Here is a 24323-nt window from a genome sequence, read left to right as displayed (position 1 = left end):
GAAAGATTGGCACAGATGTTAGCTCAGGGCTAATCTTCCTCAAGCAAAAAAGAGGAAAATCGGCAACAGATGTTAGCTCAGGGTGAATCTTCCTCAGCAAAAAAAGAAAATTAAAAAAGACTCCTTTCAGGACTAACATTTTGTGGTTCTCTGCGTTGACTCCAGGATTTCTTTCCTAACATATTCCACAATAAGTTATTTCAGTATTGTCCGCACTTCTGGATTATTTGTAATCCTACTCTTTTTTACTTAAGAGATAATTGAGCAGTGCCTTCCTTCTCAGTAGGGCAAAACCACCACACCCAACACAACCGAGAGGGGCCTCCATCTGTAATCTCCCATCTTCCCCAGACCTCTTTCTTGGATTATGACCTTTCTTCCGGTCAACTTCATTTTGTTTCAAGCTTTCCTTAGAGAGTGATGTGGGGTTACCAGGAAGCAGGTGGGAGAGAGATGAGTGTGAGAGCTGCCAGATAAGCCTGGGGTTGGGGAAGGCAACATGGACAACAGCTTTTGATCCTGATGAAAAACAAGCATAAGGGAGCAAAAGTGGGAAGGAAAAAGGAGAGAACAGGTGAAGGGCAGCAGACTTCTGAGGGTTGAGGATAGACACAGGAAAGCTAGGGTAGGAAAGAGCCAGTGTGCAGTAGGTAAGACCAAAGCACAACGGGAAAACCCAAACCTCTGCTAAATTATTTCAGGGATAATGGAACATTAGCTTATTGTACCTTCCACACTTCTTCAATAACACCTCATTGTACACCCTAAGAAGTGGAGGGCCAGGACAAGTCTTCCTAGTTTATAGGCAAGGGAGCTGAGGCTGAGAGTAACCTGCATGAAGGTGTCTGATTACATGTTAGATGAAGTACTGGGAACTGTTTCCAGATTCTGCTGCCAAAGGCACTGTCTGCCCACCCCATTGCACTGCTTTCTGTGACCTTCACAGAAGTGATTTTTTCCTAAGGATCTTCTTGCCTTCGCAAGTGTTTTCCAAGTACAGGCTCTAGCACATGTCTACAAAGAATATAGATTAGGGTTTCTTATAAAGGCCTTTTACCTGCAGCAATGTAGACACAGGCTATTCATATTACAGAATCCACTTTATGCTACGCATGTGCTCCTATCATTTGTGTGTATACTGAGCCAGATTTCTCCACATATTTAATATTATATTACAAAGTTCCTTTATTTTCATTCCTGCAGAAAGTATCATGCTTTTTTTCTCAAATCTAACTCAGGCAACTGTACTAAGACCCAGGGCATGGAAATATGGATTGCAGCTCTCTACGAAGTGGCAGACTGGAAGAATTTCAGCCGCCGTTTCTTCTCTCCTGAACTCCAGTCAGTTCCCAAATGTAATACAGTTATTTATGTGCTTGTTTCTGCTCCAGCCTGTGAGCTCCCCAAGAGCAGAAGTCATGCCTGAATTATCCAGTAGCTCCAGTGTCTGGCGCAGTGCCTGTTAAACTGCTCAGTGAACATTTGGCGGTTTATGCTCTCCACCCTCAGCTGGATGCCCAGAAGTCTGTCTCGGAGAGCACACACGGGCTGAAGCACAGCCAGGGCCTGGACCCAGAGCCTCACCTCTTGAGGACAGCAGAGCTAGAGCCCTGCCTGAGAGATGCTGTGTCACTGCCCCCAGACGGTGGAGGTTTCTTTCTTTTCCCTTCCCTTTCCCCCCAATAATCCACTGGCCTCTTTCTCCACATCGGGGAGTGCTGGGGCCCTTCTCTTGGAACATGGCCTCCCATACGCAGGGCTGGGGGCTTTAACCATCCTGAGAGAAGATGCCTGGTCTTTCCTCTGGGCCTGCCCCTGGGAACACAGAGACTCTGATCCTAACCAAGCAGCCAGATGATCCTTCCTTCTAACTCTTCGTTCATGGGGCACTCCTATTGCAAATGGCCTGAAGAGGGGCAAGAACGTCATGTTGGACACATATCCTTAGCAAGAAGAAGCTTGACTTCAGGGCAACGCTGCCAAAGACATTAAGGGATCCGTCCACTGACGTGATTATTCTAACTTCTGTTAGTTATATGAGAACTACTTCCTATTTCTATATCCATTACTGCAGAGTCTTGGTTTCCCTGACTGCTACTGCTTTAAGGGCGGGGGATGCAATTAAACCATAAAATAAGGAATTATAAGTATAAATTCTAAACCCCATAGAAAAATTTAAGTAGTCTTATACCCTCACCCCCAGAAGTACATTTCCCCGTAGTTTCTCTAACAAGTTGGGTAGAGTCACACATGTGAGGGCAAGAACTCAGACCAGCCTCTTGGGACTGATTTTACAGATGAGTTACAGAGGTATTTCTCAATACAGTTTGGTCAAATGTGTGAATCCAAAGAGAAACATGTCAATTCTGGAACAAGTCTTATGTAAAATAGTTTTCTTTACCTACCCCTTAGCCTTCCTGTCCTTGAAGAAACAAAATAAATACAATGATTGATGAAAACTTCCTGCCGACTGAGACTCACTTCTCTAACTTTTCAAATGGCCCCATTTTTCCTTTCTTAGTTAAGGACCCATGTGACAAGAACAGGGATGGAGGCCAGAGAGGTCCATGACTAAACTTCCTCACTGCCCAGCTTTGTTTAACTTGTAACTTGTAAATAGAACTCCCACTGAATACTTACTTACCCTTTCCTTCTGGGAAAAGCAGCCATTCCTATTTGCAAAATCAAGACAATCACAGGTGCACATTTTCCCAAATCTTTGGCTGTATTGCAATGGTTGTTTCATTTTGTAATCTCCAACTAAACATTTCCTAACCATGGATTAACAATATAGTTACTGACTGGTTTCTTTTAACAGTATTTATCCAACATAACAAAATAAACTGCAATTTGTTATACTTTTTTTTACAAAACATTTTATAAATATTTTTACAAAATGTATACAAAGCAATTTCAAGTGAGACATACTATACAAATGAAGGTATTTAAGCAAATAAAGCCCACACCACACTGACAGTGAGTGACGCGTCCTCTTTCAGTCAAGTCAGTCTGTAAGGCCTCCCTAATCTAACAAAGTTGACTAAATTCTTCAGAGCTAAAATAGTTCTTTTTCGTAATTGCCAGTTCAAAATTTGCTTTATCTTTAGGCAGTACTTAAGGACACAGAAAATCAAATGCTTAATAACAAATTCACACTTTTCACAACAACAACGGAAAAAAAAAGAAAATGATTTTTGTTACTGAGTACAGGTAGTTCTAAAACTGAACTTGGACTAATGAACCTGAACAACTGAATGTTGGCCATCCGAGGCTGAGCTCTCTTACCCTTCACCCGAGGGAGCTCGGTGTGCGAGTCATGACCCACGTGCACGTAACCTAATCGCAGGAGTAAAATACATTTTGTAATCTTCATTTGTCATTATCTAGAATTGTTCCTCCATAAAAAGTAAACTTACATACAAGGACACAAAAATTTACAAGTTTCATTTTGGTAAATTAGGCTCTCCATCTGCTAGACAAGTGTTAGGGCTTAAAAACCCTTTAAGATGGTGTATAGCAAAGCTGGGACTTGGGTAGCGGGGATGACAGGGAAGAAAGAGAGGTGACAAGTGTACAGGAAGCTTATCTTGTCTCTTAAGAATTCCACTGATTCGCAGTAATTAATGTAACTCATTAGTAGCCTATGTGAAGGCTCCCAGGTATAAAGTTCCACAATGAGAAAAATTTGATCAGGAGGGACCATCTTTAAGTCTTGCTAGGAATTAGGGGAGCATGAACTCTAAGAGAAGAAGAGCCTATGAAATCATGGGGTTCAGGACAGGGTGTTACCCCAGGGCTGCCCAAACAGAAAGTTCCAACTGGCAATACCAACTTATCTTTCTAATATGTTACAATACAGGAAAAAGGGGAAATCTGCAGCTTGGACGTTGGCACAAATAAGGAAAAAATGGTAACCCTAAAATGGCCCATATTTTCCAATTTCTATTGGCCGGGGGATGGGAGTGGGAGAAGGGACTTTGCTCTTATGAAGACTGGCTGTCTCACAGAGTTTCCTTGTGTGGTGGGACAAAGGGGCAGGGAGAGTATAGGTCTTCTGTTGCTGTGTTTTCTAGTAATCAGAAGCCTTCCTGTCCATTGCAGGCCAATCTGGAAAAGAATTGCCCAACATGATGACAATGGGGGTCATCCCCATTCTGGGGACAGCCAGAAGCAGCTCCTGGCAGGGTGTTCGAGTGGAGACCAGTGGGTGCACCTCGAAAACCAGAGAGAGAAACAGACTAAATGAGAGAGTGTGTGCACATAAGAGGGAGCGTGAGTGTGTACACACTGCAACCAAAATGACCTCTGGATCTGAACAGCTCAGACACATGCACACACGCACATGTGAGTGCGTATAAAATACCGTTATGTAGCTTACCCAATGATAGGACATCACTGATGGTTACAGTGACATTGAAAATGAAAGTAACAACAGAAATGGGAAGACCTGGGGCAGGTATACAAGAAAGGAAAACGGGGAAAGCTCCCTGAAAAGAAATATAAATAAATAAAGCAATAAGTCATGTTCACTGATATGAACACGGGCAAAATGCAAACCATGACAGGGCATGTCCTTTGGCTGTCAAGTGGGAATCCCGTGTCCCGATCTTTCCTTTCAGTGGTGGGCTGGCTGGCTACCTTTGGTTTGTCTGTGTTTTGGTAATGATTGCTGCCGGGGGTGACTACTGTTCTCAGACAACAAGAAGCATAAACAAGGCCAAAATCCCCTTAAAGTTTAAACTGAAAAATTACAACATAGTTTTCAAATGAAAGTGCTTTTGATGCTTGGCTATTTGTTGTGGGAAAGGGTGCAAAGAGAGGTTAAATGGAACAAAACCCAGCAACAAACAAAAACATACATCAAAGGTTGACTATATCCAATTATAAAATGCGAAACGCTTGTTTTTTCTCCATAGCAAACATATATATGCTTTTACATATATACATTTTATATTCCTCATGGCTCTATCCCGGCCTCCCCTGTACACTGTGCCACTTAACTGGTTTCCATTTTCCTTTATTTAGCCTGGTGAAATTACCTCAAGTCATGCTGGTGCAACCAAGAACAGAGCATTCCCTAGATGAAATTCAACACAAATAACGCTGGAAAGCATGAGGTTTTGCTCTGGAAGCATCGGAAAAGCTTTTGAACAATGAACAAGGAAGCCCTGTGAATGCCCTGCTCGTGTGCTCCCGGCTGCTCACACGGGGGCTGCAGGGGCCCCAGCAACTGACTGCTCAGAGATGGCTGAGGGGGAGAACCCTGTGGTCTCCCCTCCAACAAATAAACAAAAAAACCCAAAAGCCAAAATTTGGAGATGTGGTGGGATACTCTTTAAAAAGTAGCTTCTATCAGTCCTGTTTGATTTTCTTTAATAAGTCTGTTCTTTTCAAACGACTTATGATTGTCAGAATTTTACCCAGGGCCAAGTGTACTGTGATCTCATTCAGTTACAGTATTTTTTAAAAAAGAAAACAAATAAGCAAACAAAAAGAAATCACTATAAGCACTTTCATAACACTTGAAATGTGTAGGGCCTATCAGACTGCCTTCTAACAAGGACTGATTTTACTAAAGGATCTCCCTGTAACCATGACGAGTATTGCTCTTAAACAAAGAACGGGATTGAGATTAGAAAGAAGAACCTGTGATGAAAGATCAAGCAGGCTGGAGACAGGAGAGTTTCCATTTGCTTTTGCCAGCAAAGAATGTAACTTGTCCAGGGCGGGGTCTCAGGGGCGGGGTGGGGGAAGGACTGCGGCTATTAACACTCTAGGATACTATTTACAGCTGCTTCTAAAATGGAGTCAGTTTCGACAACGCCTTCACTGTGGTCCGGGATGAACTTTTCCAGGCAGTTTTCCTGCGAAGCCATTGGAGAAAAGTTGGGGAAGTCTAACTCAACAGAGCCACTAACCACGGGGTCACTCTGGGGCTGCCGCCCAGCCTTTTTGAGTTCCAAGATGTTCTTAAATGTTGTTTCTAAACTCTTCGTGAGCTGGAGATCTGCCTGGGGCTCGCCTGACCCTTTCATGATGTCTGTGTGTAAAACTTCATTCTTTGGGGAATTCCTCAGACTTCTGTCCTGGAAGGAATTGTTACACGTCATCTCCAAGTGAGAATCTACTAGGATACTTGAGAGTTTGCTCTCGGTACCATGATCCGGTCTGGACAAGGTTTTCCGGTGCCCTTCGGGGCCGGGAGAGCACTCGCTGCCCTTCATGGAGTCTCTCCGGCTGGTCTTCTCCTCTGACGCGCTCCGGTACTGAACCAAGCCCGCTTTGTCAAATTTCAGTGCTCTGCCGAGGCATTCAGTTTTTTTAGAAATGCTTCCTTCTGCGGAGACCACGACGTGATTAGGCACTAGATGGAACTGGTCATGATGCGTTGGCTCTGCCATGCCGGGTTTGGCTCGGTCTCTGCTTTGGGCCTTGGCTGTCAGATGGAGAGAGCTGGTTGTTTTACTGCCATGCGGGTCACTCCTGCCAAACTGCGTCTCATGAGCAGCTTTATCAAGTTTGAAGGAACAACAGAAATCAGCCTGAAAACCCTCTGGAAATGGGAACAAAAAGAACGTTAATGAACGAATGAGAGAGTAAGGACTATACAATAGTCCCTCAGTGGGCCAAGAGCACACCCATCCCACTCCAGCCCCCCACCCACCAAGTCAGTCCTTCACGTCCAGGAAGATGCCGAGGCACAACCTGAGGGGCATCCTGTAAAAGTAACCAAGGCTGTGCGGCCACAGCTTCCAGACGAGAAGCTTAAACCTCTTTGAAAAGGTAGCTGCTTGATGACAAATGGGAAAACCAGATGGGCTAAAAGCTTCCCTTTGTCTTGATCTCTGACTGTTATTTTTAATTAGTTTTTTATTAACGACTGCTTTGAAACAGTCTAAAAACTGAAATTAGATGCTAGCATCACCGTGGTCTTCCTTGGAGCAGGAGGACCTAGAATGAGGCTGTGGGGGGTGGGTGATGGCACTTCAGTCCCTCTAGACACATGTGAGGGGACCTGGCATAACTAGCTGCACTTTGCCAGGAGCACAAAACGAATGGTCAACACACACCCCAAATGATACCTGCTTGGCAGGACAGTGGGGTACAGGGGAACCAGGTCTGTGAGCAAGCACTGAACTGTGCCAGGCTTGAAGGGTCAAGGATGGCGAGAGAAACGTTAGTGAGGATTTAGGGGGCTGAGGGTACAGAGGGAGGAAGGCAGACTGCTGTTATGCAAGGGCAGAAGTGTGAACTCTGGAAGTAATGAAAGTGAAATAGAGCTTTGAGGACATGTATAAAACCACAAACGTGACTTTGTTCACCAAATCCCGAAATGTAAGATCTTGGAGATACAGCCTTGAAACCTAAAACGATGATTCCATCCCACAAACACTGGCAGTGCAGGCACAATACAGAGGAGAATGAAGCATGGCCTTGCCATGCAGCACTTGGCCTGAGGGGGCTGTGACAAAGTAGGAGGGTTTATCCACAAGCCCAGTTCACCAAAAGGCAATAGGAGATTTCAGGTTCTAAGAAAAAGGGACAGAAATATATCCTATATTATTCTCTGCCTTTTTGGAAAGAGTTGAGGATTCTCCTAGGTACATAGCAATTCTTTTGGACCCTCCCTTTAGATTGAGTGTAAGGATCATATATTCTTTTTGGAAATTTCTTGAGCCACATCAAACACAAGGGAGAGCCTTAATATTTAAGTACCAGAAAAGACGTTAGAGGAATGGAAATAAAACCACAGGAAAACAGTAGTCCAACAGGAGGGGAATGGATTGGCTAAATTATCAGATTAATGTATTAAAATTTATTAAATACTATTTTGAAGACTATAGCCACATGATAAAAACTTCAGATGTGTTAAATGGAAGAAAATTAGAATAACAAAATCCTATCTAGTATATGACATATGATTATAACTATATATAAATGACACATGCAAATGGGAACTAGAACTGGAAGAAAACCTGGAGAAATAAAAACATGTCTTTTATAGGATGGTGAAAGCATGGGTAAAATCTACATTCCATGAATTGTTATAATGTTATTTGATTTAAAATTTTTTAGAGGCTAGAAAAAAGTAAAGAGAATCTATTTTTAAAAGGCAGAATGTGGATCAAATCTAACCTGTATGCAATTGGCAGGAAACTGATGGGGTGAGAGAAAAGTACTTAAATGGAGCGTTACAATTAACTAGCTTTCGGGCAGGCACCGTGTTTTACTGATTGCCCCCCCCAACAAGGCCTTGCACATAGTAAGACGCTCAGTAATTTGCTGCGGTCTAACTGCTTCTGGGAAGGCTTCTGGCTTAATTTAGTTCTCAAAAACTAGAGAAAGATTGAGAATTTTAAGTTTAAAATAGGGAAAAAGAATCACTTAACTGAATGTAAAATTCCAGTTTGGATTTTGTGGAATATAGACTTTCTCACAGCATTCATGTACTGCTCTCAACTCTGGGTTTTTTCTCCCCAGAATTCATGTTCTACCTTCAGGTTTCGTACACAAAAGTTGGTTCAGACAGACTCTCCGAAGGCCCTTGGCCCCTGAGCCCTGGCGGTAGCTCTCCTCAACTCTCACTCTGACATTTCTTACCAGGGTCTACAAGTGCCAGACGCTTGTCCCGGGACAGAGAAGCTCTTTCCTCCTGGTTGAACATCCTATCGATCATCACCATCTCGGCAGACGGATTGATCCGCTGAAATGAGAGAGTCCGGTCATTTCAGATGCCTTTTAACAAGTGCCAACATCTCACCACGTCTTTGGAACAAATGAAGCAATCAGAAGTGACAACGTGGGGTCTAGGTTCCAGCCATGTCCCAATTAGTCACATCTGTCCTTGCCACCGAGGATGCATTTTTTTAAATTGTATTTAAAATACAATTTTAAATTGTATGTAAAATTGTATGTAAAAATACAAATAATTGTATGTAAAATTGTATGTAAAAATACATTTTTTAAATTGTATTTTTTTTGGAAAATGTAATTTACACATTGGTATAAAATTCAAAAGATGCTAAAGGGGGGGCCATCCCAGTGGCGTAGTAGTTAAGTTCACACGCTCCACTTCAGCGGCCCAGGGTTTGCAGGTTTGAATCCCGGCTGTGGAGTGACGCACCGCTCATCAAGCCGTGCTGTGGCGGCATCCCATATAAAGTAGAGGAAGATGGGCATGGATGTTAGCTCAGAGCCAATCTTCCACACACATACACACACACACACACACACACACACACACACACACACAAACTAAAGGAGATGTGAAAAGTACGCCTTCTTTCTTCATCTCCCTTGCGCACCACGTCTCCCTCCCACCCAGGGCGTCTCCCTGGAGACACCCTCATGCCTAGCAGTTGAATACACTCTGCCAGAGATGTTCTATGTACACACACAAATTTACATTTTTCTTCCTTTGTGTATTTTTGCTCATAAATCATAGCAACTATATACACTGTTCTGTACCTTTCTTCTTTCCCCCTCTGCTTAATAACATGTGGGAAATCTTTTAAGATGAACTTTTACTTCATATTCTGCTATGTTATAATTGTGTTTTTTATTAAGACTTTCCTTAAAATTATTTTTAGCTGTACAGAATCGAATCTTAAATTCTATTTCTGGGTCTTATTAAACATGAAAATTTATGGCAGATATAAGTTGACCAAATAAGTGGTCCTTTCCTCACAAATGATAAAGTTAGTCTTTTTGATATCTCAGGGTTTTGTTTTAGAAATGGTTGTCAATATAAGAACAACTATTTCAGACTTTGGAGGTACAATTTTAAATAAATATATATAAGTAAACATATATATTTAAGCAAACACACACACTTACATATTTACACTATATTGTATATGTGTATAATATAGTTCAACTAATCTCCCGAGGTACATTTTCAGAGTTGATCTCAAATTGAAAACTTGTAAGAGACCAATTTATAGATGAAAGCCTATATGATTTTAGAACTGCTTCTAAAGTGTCAGAATAGGTTTGGTCTTTCCATCATTTCCTGAGATAACTTACTCCTTTATCTAATTAACTGGTGCTTTAAAACTAATTTTAGTTTCTATTTGGGGGGATGAAAATGTCCTGGAGTTCGTGGTGATGGTCACATAACCTTGTGAATATAATAAAAACCATCAAGATGTACATTTTAAAATTAAGTGTGAATTTTATATGTTAACGGTCTTTCATTTAAAAACAAGACAAAACTAATTTTAACATTTGTCATCACCTAGTCTTTTCAGACACTGCTCTGAACAACCCGTCACTGGAAGTGCCGCCAGTCAGCCCCCATCTCTGGGTGGGGAGAGGCAGGAGACAGCAACAGAGTGTGGATGGGGGTCAGACGGTCCTCGTCTGTATCCTAGCTCTGCTAATTACTCCGCAAACTTACCAGCTGTATGATGGTGGGCCAATTACTTAACCAAAGCCAGAGTTTTCTTATTTGGAACCAGGACAACAGTAGCACTGAGCAAGTGTGGTCGACCACGTAAAGCGCAGCAAATCTGAACTGCTACTGTTATTAGCAGTAACGGTCAAACGTAAGTTTTTCTACAATTTTAAATATTTATGACTTTTAAACTATGTTGGGAAAATGTAATTCCTTGAAGTTTTTCTCTCCAAATCGGTAGCTGTGACCTGTGGAGTTTTAAAAAACAAATATGCTCGGTAGCAGAATTTTACCATGGCATCTTCCAGGAGCAGGCATCTGTACTTGTTAAGCATAGCTTGGGTCCTTTTCAGGAGCTGAGTGGCAACTGTTTCAAATTCACTGTCGACTTTAAAAAGAGAGAGAAAGAGAAAATAGTAAGAGAGTGCAAATCACCCACTAGGTCTTTTATTTCTTAGGACTGAAATGCATTCCTCTTCCATTATTCAAACATGTCTTGTCTGTGGCTATTTCCTCTTCTCAGATTAGCTCTTCCTTGGTTAAACATCATGCTTCTGCACTGCTTTCCCTCACCGTCCACCAGCATGTGATCATGGAAACTCACTTCAATACTAGCTTATTTTAACTTTAATTAGGAAACCAAAAATATAATATCTTCAACATCACTGATAAAAGAAAACCATATAACACAGACCAGCAACAAATATCAATGAACAGAGAATGATCTGCTAGTTTAGATGATCTAAGCCTCCATTTCCCTCCAACAGTATGAAAAACTAAAACAGCTGAAACAATGAAGTCCTCCTGTCTGGGCTGGGCAGACCAGTTTTATAATTTTATTTATTTATTTATTTTCCCCCCAAAGCCCCAGTAGATAGTTGTATGTCATAGTTGCACATCCTTCTAGTTGCTGTATGTGGGACGCTGCCTCAGCATGGCCAGAGAAGCGGTGCGTTGGTGCGTGCCCAGGATCTGAACCCCGGCCGCCAGCAGCGGAGCTCACATACTTCACCGCTGAGCCACGGGGCCGGCCCCCAGACCAGTTTTATGTAAAGACACAACTAGTTCATGAGATCCTGCAGGTCACAGTGCTGTGGCTCTAACCTGTGTTTGTCAGTCTCCAAAGGTCTCACATTTCCTGCTTCACTCTCCTCAGTCTTCACATCCCTGTTTATGTTGGATTTGGACCCTACTCCTTGGACCTCCCAGGGAAGCTCACAGCGGACTGACCGAGACCACTGCTCTCAGATCAGAGACCCCGGCCAGGGGGAGCAAGACTGGGGGCAGCTGAGGGAGGGATTAAAGCAGTGGAAGGGAACAGAGTCAAGGCCCGGGAATGGTGGTGGGAAGGAGAGTAGAACTAAGTGGCACAGTGGGGAGAGACAGCAGGCCCAGGCATCAGAATGGGCTGAGTTCCAGGTTGGGATAAGGGGTCCTTATCCTTAAACTTTTTTGCCAGTTTCTTGACATACAGCAATGCCCTGGACCCACTTTGGAACCTCAAAGAATGCTTTTGGGGGCTGAAGTATCTATCTAACTCATAAAACGGGTAATAACAGCTAAGGGTATGCATTCTGCCTAAATGCAAAGACTATGCCTAAATCTCTGTACAGGTACCTAGCCCAGAGCCATCCCATCTGCAGTCTAAACAATGCTTTGGATTCACTGCCCTCAAATTTGTCCATAAAATACTCTGACATTCGGGTATCCCTTCACAGAATGTTGAGAAGAATAAGTCACAACCCTAAACATAAACTTGGAAATTGAGTAAATTGGGAACAAGGTAGGTCTGGGATGAAAAACGATAACCTGGCTACCATCTGGGGGCTACGTGGCTCTCACTCTTCCGTGGGGCATCCCAAGGAGGGCTTCTCGTGTCACAGTGGTACACTGGGGTTACGGCCTGTTTACCTTTCTTCAAGTCTTCCTCCGTGGGCATGGAGCCCTGGCACACGTGGTAGGAGAGCAGCCTCTGAACCGCATCACTTAGTGACCGGAATTGACTTTTATCAGGCGTCACAGCATGGGCTTGGTCCCTCTGTAACTGCTGGAGAATGCTTTAAAAGAGAAGTTGCCAATGGCAATGTAGAGTCATGTTAAGAAATCTAATCATGATGGTTATTTGCGTGCAAAGACAATAAGACATACACAGGAGTGTTGTTATTTATAGTACAGCAGTTCTATTTTTTCTTGTTTTATACTTTGTATACACCATGGTGGGTTTTGGGTTTGGTCTAACTGTCTCTAAAGGGGACACAAACTATGACCCTGGTCTCAAAAGCATGGTGTTCCCACCAACCATTCACCTACAGGTGCTCACACAGACCTTGGCAATACATGACCACTGGCCAACTAAGCTTATGGTAACATTTCTGTTCTAAACATAAGAGTAAGTCTATCAAACTATGCTTCTCCTTAGAGACCCTCAGGCCAATCAAAGGGTATGTGGTTGCTAAAAAGACAAAGAACTACAGTCATGCGTTGCTTAATGACAGGGATACATTCTGAGAAATGCGTCATTAGGCGATTTCATCATTGTGAGAACATCACAGAGTGTACTTACACAAACCTAGATGGTGTAGCCTACTATACACCTAGGCTATACGGTACTAATCTTACAGGACCACCGTTATATATGTGGTCCGTTGTTAACTGAAACGTCATTATGTGGCACATGACTGTATCCTCCTTAGGGACAAAAGAGCAAACAGTAGGCTCAAACTACATTTGATATATTTATAGGTCATGATGGAAACAAACTATTGGGGAAGATTTTCAAAGTACGTTTTTCAAAATATAAATTATTATAACCTGACTTCTGTTGTATATTTATTGAAGGTAAGGAACCTAGAGAAATGTTCAAAATCAGTCATTTCCACAGGTAACTCACAAAGCTCCTTTAGTTAGCTGTTTTGCAGCGGGCCTCTTTTGTCCTCCCGAATGACTATCCACCTAAAGACAAAACACACCTCTTATTATTCCCTTTTGTAGAAAAATTAAGCAGAATACAGTTACACGTAAAGGTCACTATGTTTCAAATATTTTCAACTCCCTATCAAGAGTATATTCTAAGACCATAGAATTTGTCCTACTAAAAAATGAAAGCAAGTCCATAGACCAGCGTAGCACAGTCGCACTGTGTCAAGATTACAGAAAGTACTATCAGTTCCTTGGAAGGACTCAGCTCGTACCTGAATCCCCCACTCCCTCTATGAATGCAGCATGATATTTTTGAAGAAATATATTTGTGGGTACCAACTCCACGAACACCTGAAAATTCAGTAGATATTACTTAACTCATCTTCTCAGTGGTAAATAAGGGAGCAAACACTTTTGAGCTCCTGTTCCACACAGTCCAAGTGTGTGATCCAGTAGGGCATTTCCCATATCGTGTTGAGGAAACAAATACCCCTTACATCAGACCCAGAGAACTGAACCAGATCCTTCCCTGAGCATTCCAGGCAGGCCCAGACTATAACAAGTTTCATTAAACTATTAATTGGTAAGTCTGATGGAGAAGAAACTAAGGGCTTAGTAAGCTGAAAACAAAAAATGTTTTTCCTTCCTTTTTACACCAGTGGTTGGGTCAAAAGACCACAGGGACTGACTGCTTCACACACTCTTGGTTGTTACTGCAGAAAAAAAGTCTCTCAGTGTAACTAAGAGAAATAGGTCCACTTTTGATATGATAATGAGGGATATCATTCAACAGTAAACTATATTTTTTGAGTGCCTGCTATGTGTTGGCTGCTGGTATATTATTACTTCATGAGGAAATGACAGCGTTGTAATGTGAGAAATAGAATAGACACTTTCATCCTATAAACATTAACATAACGAGGCCCTGCCTGTGGTGAAGGTCTTCTGGGAGCACACTTTTTTTTTTTTGTGAGGAAGATCAGCCCTGAGCTGACATCTGTTGCCAATCCTCCTCTTTTTTTTGTGAGGAGATCAGCCCCCTGCTAACATCTGCCAATCCTCCTCTTTTTATTTTTTTCCTGAGGAAGACTGGCCCTGGGCTAACATCCATGCCCATCTTCCTCCACTTTATATGGGACGCCGCCACAGCATGGCTTGCCAAGCAGTGCGTCAGTGCGCGGCCAGGATCCAAACAGGTGAACCCGGGCTGCCGCAGCAGAGCAAGCGCACTTAACCGCTTGCGCCACTGGGCCGGCCCCCCAATCCTCCTCTTTTTGCGGAGGAAGATTGGCCCTGGGCTAACACCTGTGCCCATCTTCCTCTTTTTTATGTGGGACGCCTGCCACAGCATGGTTTGACGAGTGGTGCGTAGCTCCGTGCCCAGGATCCGAACCTGTGAACCCCAGGCTGCTGAGGCAGAGCGCGCGCACTTAACCACTACGCCATCGGGCCGGCCCATGGAGCACGATTTTGTGCTTCACTTTTGTGGGCATGCAGGGTGACTGGGCTGACTGTGCAGGCGACGCTAGGCAGCAACTACCCAGCAGAAGATGACACGACTATATTTTCTTTCAATTATGCTAAACCTTAAGAAGAAGCTATGCAAATTATCTTCTACCTGCACGGTTGGCTGGCCAGGAGATGATCCAACGACTTTTTCCTGCTGTGGTTGTGAGGTTCCTAAGGACATCGGTATGACTTTGCTTCCAGAATCCTGCCCTATTAGAATTAACACATAAGACCATGTTCAACAGAAACAGTGAATCAGGCCCATCATACAACCCTAGAGTCTAATGTATACAGATGACTGAACATTCTGAAAGATTTCTCTGTCATGGACTCTTGCTGTGAGGAAGGAGAGCAGGAAGTACATTTATCTAGAGGCAGAGCTAAGGATTATCAAAGCCTATTGAGGTAATAAACAGAAATAAATATATAAATACATAAATAAATGGTAATAAATAAAAGCCGTCAATGCTACAGTTTCAAATTATCTAAGGTCTGAGGAACAGGCCTCAAACCAGTAATCTGTCAGTATTACCGAACCCCAAGCTACTCACAACTTAAGGAAAGGGAGCCCCAAATAGGAGTGTTCACATTTTTGTCTTTTCCAGTACTTATTGAGCAGCACAGGTGTTCAAAGTTTTAGAAGAAATGGCAGAATAACCCACAATATTTTTAGTCTCAGGAAGGACTCTAAACATACATCTATAAAGCAACATGAGGATAGTTACAAAGTCATCTGTGCCATATACTAGATTTTGTTGTTTCTAAGCAGCACATTTTTTCCACATAATTTAATGTGTCAAATCATTTAAATTTGGCATTTAAAATGCCAAATCACTTAATTAGAAGTGCTTTTTTCTTTCTTAGTAGTATATAAAATAATGGTACAGATGCAACATGGAAAGGATACAGAAAGAAGGAATGATCAGAGTGGAGGTGAGACTGAGTCAGAAAGATTGCATGCAGAATGAGGGAGGTGGGAAGAGTGTCCTCTGGGTGTTGGGAGGACAGAGATGACCTGAGGGGAGCTTACTACAAAGCCTCCTGACCTGGCAGTGCAGTGCTCAAGAGCCCAGGGATCTGTGCTTGCCTCAGGCCATCTGCAGTCTTGGAAGCAGAAATGGGGGAAGTCTGATTCAAACTTTTTTTCTGAGCCTGTGAAAAATATTACCAAGATGGAAAAATTAATTTCATGACAAACAGCTTTAATAGATTACTTAAAATGCCAACCAAGCCTGTGAATGCCTATCTGGCCTTCAAGTTAGATTACAAAACAAAAGTTTTAAAACATTATTCTCGGGGCCGGCCCCGTGGCTTAGCGGTTGGGTGCGCGCGCTCCGATGCTGGCAGCCAGGGTTCGGATCCCGGGCGCGCACCGATGCACCGCTTCTCCGGCCATGCTGAGGCCGCGTCCCACGTACAGCAACTAGAAGGATGTGCAACTATGACATACAACTATCTACTGGGGCTTCGGGGGAAATAAATAAATAAATAAATAAACACATCCAGGATACATTTAAAAAAAAAAAAAAAAAACATTATTCTCCTATCACGTTGGGAGAACTGCAGCGAGTACCCTTTAACATCCATAGGCACGCCGAATTTTCTTGACGCCATTCAGTAGGGATGCTGAGTTGACACCAGACTGCTTTCTTGCTCCTGGAACTGCCGTGGTCACGGTGCTCAGATGCAAAGCCGAGCCAGGAACTCAGTTTCCATCCCTGGTAATCTTACATCACGCCTGAAAGGCTTATGACCCTGACCATCAGTTCCAGTGCGGGGTCTGCATGGACTCTGAGCACGGGTCAGGGCCCAAGCGCCAATCCCAAATCTATTGTCAACCCTCACTGTTTGCTGTGTAGATGATCTAAAGTACATGTCACCCCTGCCGTCTGGTTTGTCTCTAGTTCACATCATATCAACATCAGTTGGCATGTCATTGGGAGATATAAATTCAACTGAATATTAGTTGAATATTTAGCTGAGCAAAATATTATTAGAAAAATTAATCTGTTTAAATGTTGTGTGCTTCTTTTCTATAAATGAGGAACTGGATGAACTGGATGATGTTTAAGGATTAACAAGTTCCTTTTAGCTCTAAAAAAGATAATCTGTTATCTCTATCACACATTTAAAGTAAGATGATACAAGGCTATTAAATTACTCTCAATTTTTAATCCTGTCATTACTACTTCATAGTTCAGTAAGTTTTCAGAGTTTTTTCTTCAGTTACATATCTTGTATACCATCAGTGGATTTTTTTTTTTTTTTTGCTGAGGAAGATTAGCACTGAGCTAACATCTGTTGCCAACCTTCCTCTTTTTTTGCTTGAGTAAGATTGGCCCTGAGCTAACATCTGTGCCAATGTTCCTCCACTTTATATGTGGGTTGCTGCCACAGCATTGCTGACTAGTGGTATAGGCCCATGTCTGGGATCTGAACCTGTGAACCCCGGCTGCTAAAGCGGAGTGCACCAAACTTAACCACTACACCACGGGGCTGGCCCCTCCATCAGTGGATTTAGAGTTTAGTCTAACCATCCCCATGGAGGACTTAAACTATGAACTTGGCCTAAGTAAAATGTTCCCACCAACCATTCGTGTGGGGTGCTCACACAGACCTTGACAATGCCTGACCACTGGCCAACTAAGCTCATGTTAACACTTCTGCTCTAAACAATGAATTATCTATTCAGTACCCCTTTCTGATATAAAAATGGAGAGGGATTTGACATCATCCAAGAAAGACTGGAAGAGGTTATTACAAAGTTGGAAGTGGTCACCTTGCTCATCCTTCCATTAGCAGGTCAGACATGCTCCACTGTAGACAGACAGGCAATAAATTCTTAGTAAGAAAACCATGAGGGGAAAATCTTCTAGTTTTCATAGCATTTCCTCTAGAACACAACTCCACACTCTCCTACTATAGGGAAGCTCTTCACACGGAGGACACAGTGAGTACAGGCCTTCCTCACAAATATTTCCAGGGGATGAACACTAAGGGCCACTTTCAATAAAAAACAGATAAAGTTGGAAAAAATGTGGTTTAACAGGGCAAAGCTATATACTAGATAGGACTGGAATAACAAGATCAACAGATGAAGAGATGAATCCAAATTAATATGTTCAAATGACCAAAGTCCTTAGGGCAGCGCTGCCAAGACACACATTTTTGGAATTTCAATATGCCTAGTTCACATGAAACAGAAGAATATCATCCTTATTGCTTTAGAGCACACAATTTTTTTAATATAAAAATGGCATTACCGAGGCTAATCTGCCACCTTCTTTATCAGAAATGACCTGGAATGACTCCTAACTATCAAACAGACAAATAAAACAAATCCATGCATACATAAGTAGTAAAACTGTAAAGAAAAACAAGGAAGAGATCACCATAAAAGTCAGGAGAGGGGCTGAGGTTGGGAAGGCACAAGGAGGGGCTGGTTTCTGGGAGTAATGCAATATTCTATTTCTTGAGTGGTTACATGGATGGGTATTTGCTTTATAACTGTTACCTGCACATTTATGTTTTATGCATTTTCCTAAATGTGCTCTATTTCACAGTACAGAAGAGTAAAAGGAAAAAAATACAATAATCTAACGCCAAAGCTTGAAAATTTGCCGTCATTTGGTGGTATGAAGTACTGTCACATCTGAAAACAAGGTCACTATCTGAGGGGGCCACCTCTCGTTTGAGCACGTTTTCTGATAGTTGCAACCCAAAGTGCCTTGACTAAGACCTTCGGTGTCAATGGTACCCCCAGTACTGTGGTAATCACAGAGAAGGCAGCTGAAGGATACCAACCCAGTCTTTACCCTCTCAAAATTTACCATCCAGAAAACACCCAGGCCCACGCAAACACAATCCATCAGTGCACTATAACTATGGTGTCCAGCCTCAACTGGGCCCTCAGGCCTGTCCAGCAATCCTTCCTTTCCCCAGCCAGCTCCTCTGTGCATTTCCCACTGAACGCTGTTTCATTCTCTTCAAACCTGTAAGCCAGGTGAGAACTCATTCAACTTTCTCCCACCAAAGCTACAACCTTACTTGCATCCCCATTCATCTTTCCCCCCTCCTCTTGTTACAATGGAAGAGGCATCCCTCCTTTCTTCTACAAAGAATCCCACCAATGCTCTGGAATTCATGACCTTCTTCCCATCAACTTTGAAAAAAGCTCAAGCCTTTCTCATATCTTAAAAAAATAATTCCCTTGACCCCACATGCCCTGTAGCTAATGCCATGTCAGTTACCCTCATTGTTCTGACCGTTGTCTGCACTCATTACCACACCTTTCACTCTCTCCTTAGTCTACTGCAATCTGGCTTCTGCACCCATCATTCCATGGAAACAAGTCTCACCAAGGTCAACGACTGCCTCCTTGTTGCTAAATTTGTCAGAAACATTCCAATCCTCACCTCCACTGACTTCTCAGTGACTTCACTCTGTGGACCTCTGCTCTCCTGCCTGCAACACTCTTTTCTTAACTTCCAAAATGCTGAACCCTATTGGTTTTACTCCTCCTCTCTGGAACCTTCTGAGTCTCACTCGTGGACTCCTCTTTCTGTGTCCATCCCCTAAATCTTGAGGTACTTTGGGGTTCTCCTCTGGCTGCTTTTTCTTCTCTATTTAAACACTCTCTCTGATCCATTTCATGCACTTCCACCACCTCAATTACAATTTATATGCTGATAAATCCCATTTCAGCCCATATTTCAGTCCTATGCTTTGTTATATATAACTGTTTATCATACAACTTGGTTGTCCTACAGGTACCTCAAACTTGACAACATATTCTAAACTAAACTCATAATTTCCCTTCAAACCACAATTTCTTCCTATGTTCTATCTCAGTGAACCTGGTGTCACTGTTAGGAACCTATATGTCATCCTAATTCCTCCACTATAGCCAATCAATGGAAACTTCTATTTAACCTAATTGTCTCAAATCCACTCAATTCTTACCAGCTCTCCCGCCACTAGGCTGGTGCAGGTCTTCACTAGTTCATGCTTAGATTATGACACTGGTTCCCTAACATGGCGTGCCAGGTCTTGTATGATCTGGTCCTTGCTCATCTTTCCCACCTAAACCTTCCGCACCTCACTGACCTTGTCTTCCTTCCCCGGCAGGACCATGGTCTCTTCTCCCTCCAGGCTTTGCATTTGCTGTTTCCACTGCCCAAACAGTCTTCACTCAGGCCCCTTCTGCCTGGATAACTCTTCCTTCTCCCTTAGTAGGTCTCAGTCAGAAACCACTATCTCGGGGCCGGCCCCGTGGCTTAGCGGTTAAGTGCGCGCTCCACTGCTGGCGGCCGGGGTTTGGATCCCAGGCGCACACCAACGCACTGCTTCTCTGGCCATGCTGAGGCCGCGTCCCACATACAGCCACTAGAAGGATGTGCAACTATGACGTACAACTATCCACTGGGGCTTTGGGGAAAAAAAAGGAGGAGGATTGGCAACAGATGTTAGCTCAGAGCCGGTCTTCCTCAGCAAAAAGAGGAGGATTAGCATGGATGTTAGCTCAGGGCTGATCTTCCTCACAAAAAAAAAAAAAAAGAAAGAAAGAAACCACTACCTCAAGGAAACCTTCCCCAATCATCCCATCTGGGTTAGGGGCTCCCTTTCCGAGCCTGGCGCTCTGGACTACTTCTACCAAGCACTTAAAATACTGCGTGCGTTGTGGCTGTTGGCTCCAGCCCTGGAACAGATTGTTGTGTCCCTGGGACTTGGCCCAGGACTGGCTGTGGTAGGTACTGAAATACTGTTGAATGAATGAATCAATGAAGGAAACATTTAGCACAGTAAGTGATTACGCACCTAGTGGGCAGTACAATAAAAGTGCAGGGAAGAGATCAGCAGAGCCTGAATAAGGCTTCATTCATCTAGGGGCTCTGGTGGGGCCCTGAAGGAGAAGCATTTAGACCTGATAGGAAAGGACGTCAGTAAAGGCCTGAGGCTCACAGTGAATCTGGCCTATTGGGGAACAATGGGGGGTCAGCCTGGATGACCTGGAGGGTTTCTAACTGGAGAACCTTAACTGCCAGGCCAGGGGTTTGGACTTTCTCCTGTGGCAATGGGAAGCTCCCAGGTGATTCAGTTCAGGTCACCAAGCAAATGTTTTAGGAAGATTAATATGGTGGAAATCTGCCTTAAAGAAGAGGCCAAAGGCAGATTAATCACCCAAATAATTGTTCCAGTTGTCTAATTATGATACGTTAGGGTTAGAATGGGCTCTGGAAGTCATCTAGCCCAGTGGTTCTCTATCCTAGTTGCACTTTAGAATCACTTGGGGAGGGCCGGCCCCGTGGCTTAGCGGTTAAGTGCGTGCGCTCCGCTGCTGGCGGCCCGGGTTCGGATCCCAGGCGTGCACTGACACACCGCTTCTCCGGCCATGCTGAGGCTGTGTCCCACATACAGCAACTAGAAGGAGGTGCAGCTATGACACACAACAATCTACTGGGGCTTTGGGGGGAAAATAAATAAATAAAATCTTAAAAAAAAAAAAATCACTTGGGGAGCTTTTGAAAAATGCTGATGCTTAGAGTCCTTTCTCCAGACCATTTAAATCAGAATTTATGGAGGTGAGGCCCAGGCATCTATATTTTTAAAAAGCACCCCTGATGATTCTATGGCACAGCTAGGGTCCCACATTCTAGAGAAGAGACAAGCAGGGCTCAGAGACTTTAAGATATAAACTCAGATCACAGAACCAGGTACCGGCACAGCAGGACCTACAAGTGAGCTCTGCTTCCTAATCCAACTTTTGTTTTTCCCATTATAGTGCAGTCCCTCTTAAAGTCTAGCTCAGGGTATGCATATAGAAAAGGAGAGAAATGGGAAGCAGTATGGCATAGAGAGCTAGCAAGTAAAGTCTGCCTTTACGAGCAATTTGCCAATGCTTTCAACCTCCATCTCCTTGACTGTGAAATGGGAACAATAATGCTACTTGTAGCCCTAAGGTAAGAATTAGAAATAATATGTATAGCCTCGGCACTGTACCTGTTGTTTATAATATGATCATTATTGGAAAGAATGGATATGAGACGTTCAAAGAAGAATTTGTAGGGGGCTGGCCGCATGGCCCAGTGGTTAAGTTTGGCGCACTCCGCTTTGGCAGCCCAGGTTTGGTTCCCGGGCGTGGACCTACACCACTTGTCAGCAGCCATGCTGTGGCAGTGACCAACATACAAAATAGAGGAAGAGTGGCACAGAAGTTAGCTCAGGGTGAATCTTCCTTAGCAAAAAAAAAAAAAAAAAGAAGAAGAAGAAGAAGAAGAAGAAGAATTTGTAGGATTTGGTAACTTATTAAGGTTATAGAAGGAGAATAAAAAATAAGAACACCTAGATTTTGAAGTCTGGGTGTCTGAAAATACAGTGGTTCCACACTAAGGTAGGCAGGCTGAGCCAGAGAGGGAAGGGACTTGGGGCGGGGCAGGGCGGGGTGGAGACCTCTGCTGTGATCACTCCTGAAATCTCGCACCCAAAGCTGGTAGGTGCTGCTCTCGAGGAATTTAAAATCTACTAAATCTTTTAGTGATCTAAGGAGATTTGGACTTAAAATCATTTGTTTCCTTTTGTTTGACAGGCTAAACTCTTGTAAATCACCTCCTTTAATCACTGACTTTTGACTATTAATCCATTTATAAGAGAGTTTAAATCCTGTGAATTACTCTCTGCATTAAGGGATTTAAGTTCACAGGGCTCCTTGGAAAAATGGCTTATTCTAAGTCTGAGGAAAGACACACCAACAATATCTTGTGCCCCAAGATGCTCAAAGGAGATGGGAATATGTCAAAAGTATAGAAGTTGGCATAAACAGGCCTTCACTGACCAAATCTGGGACAATTTAAGCATCAAAAAGAATAATGAGGGCCGGCCCCGGGGCTTAGTGGTTAAGTGCATGCGCTCCACTACTGGTGGCCTGGGTTCAGATCCCAGGCGTGCACTGACACACCGCTTCTCCAGCTATGTTGAGGCCGCGTCCCACATACAGCAACTAGAAGGATGTACAACTATGACATACAACTATCTACTGGGGCTTTGGGGGGAAAAAAAAAGAAAAAACAGGAGGAGGATTGGCAATAGATGTTAGCTCAGAGCCGGTCTTCCTCAGCAAAAAGAGGAGGATTAGCATGGATGTTAGCTCAGGGCTGATCTTCCTCACAAAAAAAAAAAAAAGAATAATGAAAGCAATAGATTGCAACACATTAAATACAAAAAGAACACATGATCTTTTAGAGATATACACTAAAATATAACAGATAAACTTATATGTCTGGATTAGCTTCAAAATAATATTGGGCAGGAGGAGAGTGAGTGGGGTATGGAAGAAACAAGAACAGCCATGAGTTGGGAAGCACTGAAGCTGACTGAGCTCATTATATTAACTCTATCTGCTTTTGTCTGCATGTTTAAAATTCCCCACAATAAAAAGGTGAAGAACAGATTGGTGGTTACCAGAGGGGAAGGGGGGTGGGGGAAGGGCAATAGGGATAAAGAGGGACATTCGCACAGTGATGGATGGAAACTAGACTTTTAGTGGTGAACACGATATAGTGTATACAGAAGTCAAAATATGATGTACATCTGAAATTTATATAATGTTATAAACCAATGTCACCTCAAGAAAAAAAATTTTTTCAAATGAACGCAAAAAAAAACTATGAGTTCATAGTGTTACTCAAAGTGAGGGGGAGAAGAAGAAAAAGCTCTTCTTTACGGAAAAACCCCAGCCAATAACTGTAGATAGGATAATACAATTAGAAAACCATTTTGCAACCACCAACGTAACATTCAGGTGAGGATCATCAATGGAGTCTCAGACCACTGGGTGAGAGGCTGGGAAACAGGACAGCCACCAGCCATGTGGTCCCAAAGCACCATCCTAGAGACCATTCCTTCTCTACAAAGGGAACGGGGTACCTCTGAGTACCTTGAAGAGAAAGCTGGTGGAAGCCTCCGTAACCAAGAGATCATACTCAGAAGCACCAATAATGGGACAAACCGACATTATACGCCTTGCCAAAACCATTTGGCCTGACTCTAATCATGAGGAAACAATCAGACAACTCCACACAGAGGGCCATTCTACAAGACAACTGATCTGGGCTGCTGTAGACTAAAGAGACGTGACAATAAATGATATCAGTGCTCTGACAGGTTTCTAGAGTGAAGCATTGTCATAAAGGACACTATTGGGTCAACTGGAAGAAACTTGGTATAATAATTTCATCAAATTAATAATAAATTTCTTGGGTGTGATAGTGAGATTGTAGTTGTGTTGAAGAAGCTCCTTGTTCTTAGGAGATACCTGCTGAAATCTTTAGGGGTAATGAGTCATTATGTTTGCAACTTATTTTCAGAGAAACAAGTGTGTGTGCACGCGCGCGCGCATCCATATAGAGAGAGACAAAGAGAGAGACACGCAGGTACACAGAGATAAAGCAAATGTTGCAAAACAAACAACTGGTGAATCTAAGTGAATGCATTCATTGTACTC

At 43.0% G+C, this 24323-nt stretch overlaps 1 protein-coding gene across 2 annotated transcripts in view; it reads right to left on the bottom strand.

Annotated features, from left to right (window-relative positions):
- Window positions 1–2641: 2641 nt before the first annotated feature.
- Window positions 2642–24323, bottom strand: part of BICRAL (BICRA like chromatin remodeling complex associated protein) — a 91691-nt gene continuing 70009 nt past the window's right edge. For both annotated transcript variants that reach the window (XM_014782700.2, XM_087438602.1), the window contains exons 7-13: window positions 15871–15976; window positions 14934–15034; window positions 13287–13348; window positions 12308–12453; window positions 10690–10784; window positions 8602–8704; window positions 2642–6553 (exon numbers count right to left, since the gene is read on the bottom strand). In XM_014782700.2, coding sequence (XP_014638186.1) covers window positions 5766–6553; window positions 8602–8704; window positions 10690–10784; window positions 12308–12453; window positions 13287–13348; window positions 14934–15034; window positions 15871–15976 — 1401 coding nt within the window. In that variant the 3' untranslated portion in view covers window positions 2642–5765. The remainder of the gene's footprint in view (window positions 6554–8601; window positions 8705–10689; window positions 10785–12307; window positions 12454–13286; window positions 13349–14933; window positions 15035–15870; window positions 15977–24323) is intronic.

This window comes from Ceratotherium simum, chromosome 13 (genome assembly GCF_057802395.1).
Source record: "Ceratotherium simum simum isolate JZ-2026a chromosome 13, ASM5780239v1, whole genome shotgun sequence".
Taxonomy (NCBI): domain Eukaryota; kingdom Metazoa; phylum Chordata; class Mammalia; order Perissodactyla; family Rhinocerotidae; genus Ceratotherium; species Ceratotherium simum.
Note: the sequence above shows the minus strand (reverse complement) of the source record. Positions and strands in the feature narration are given on the sequence as shown.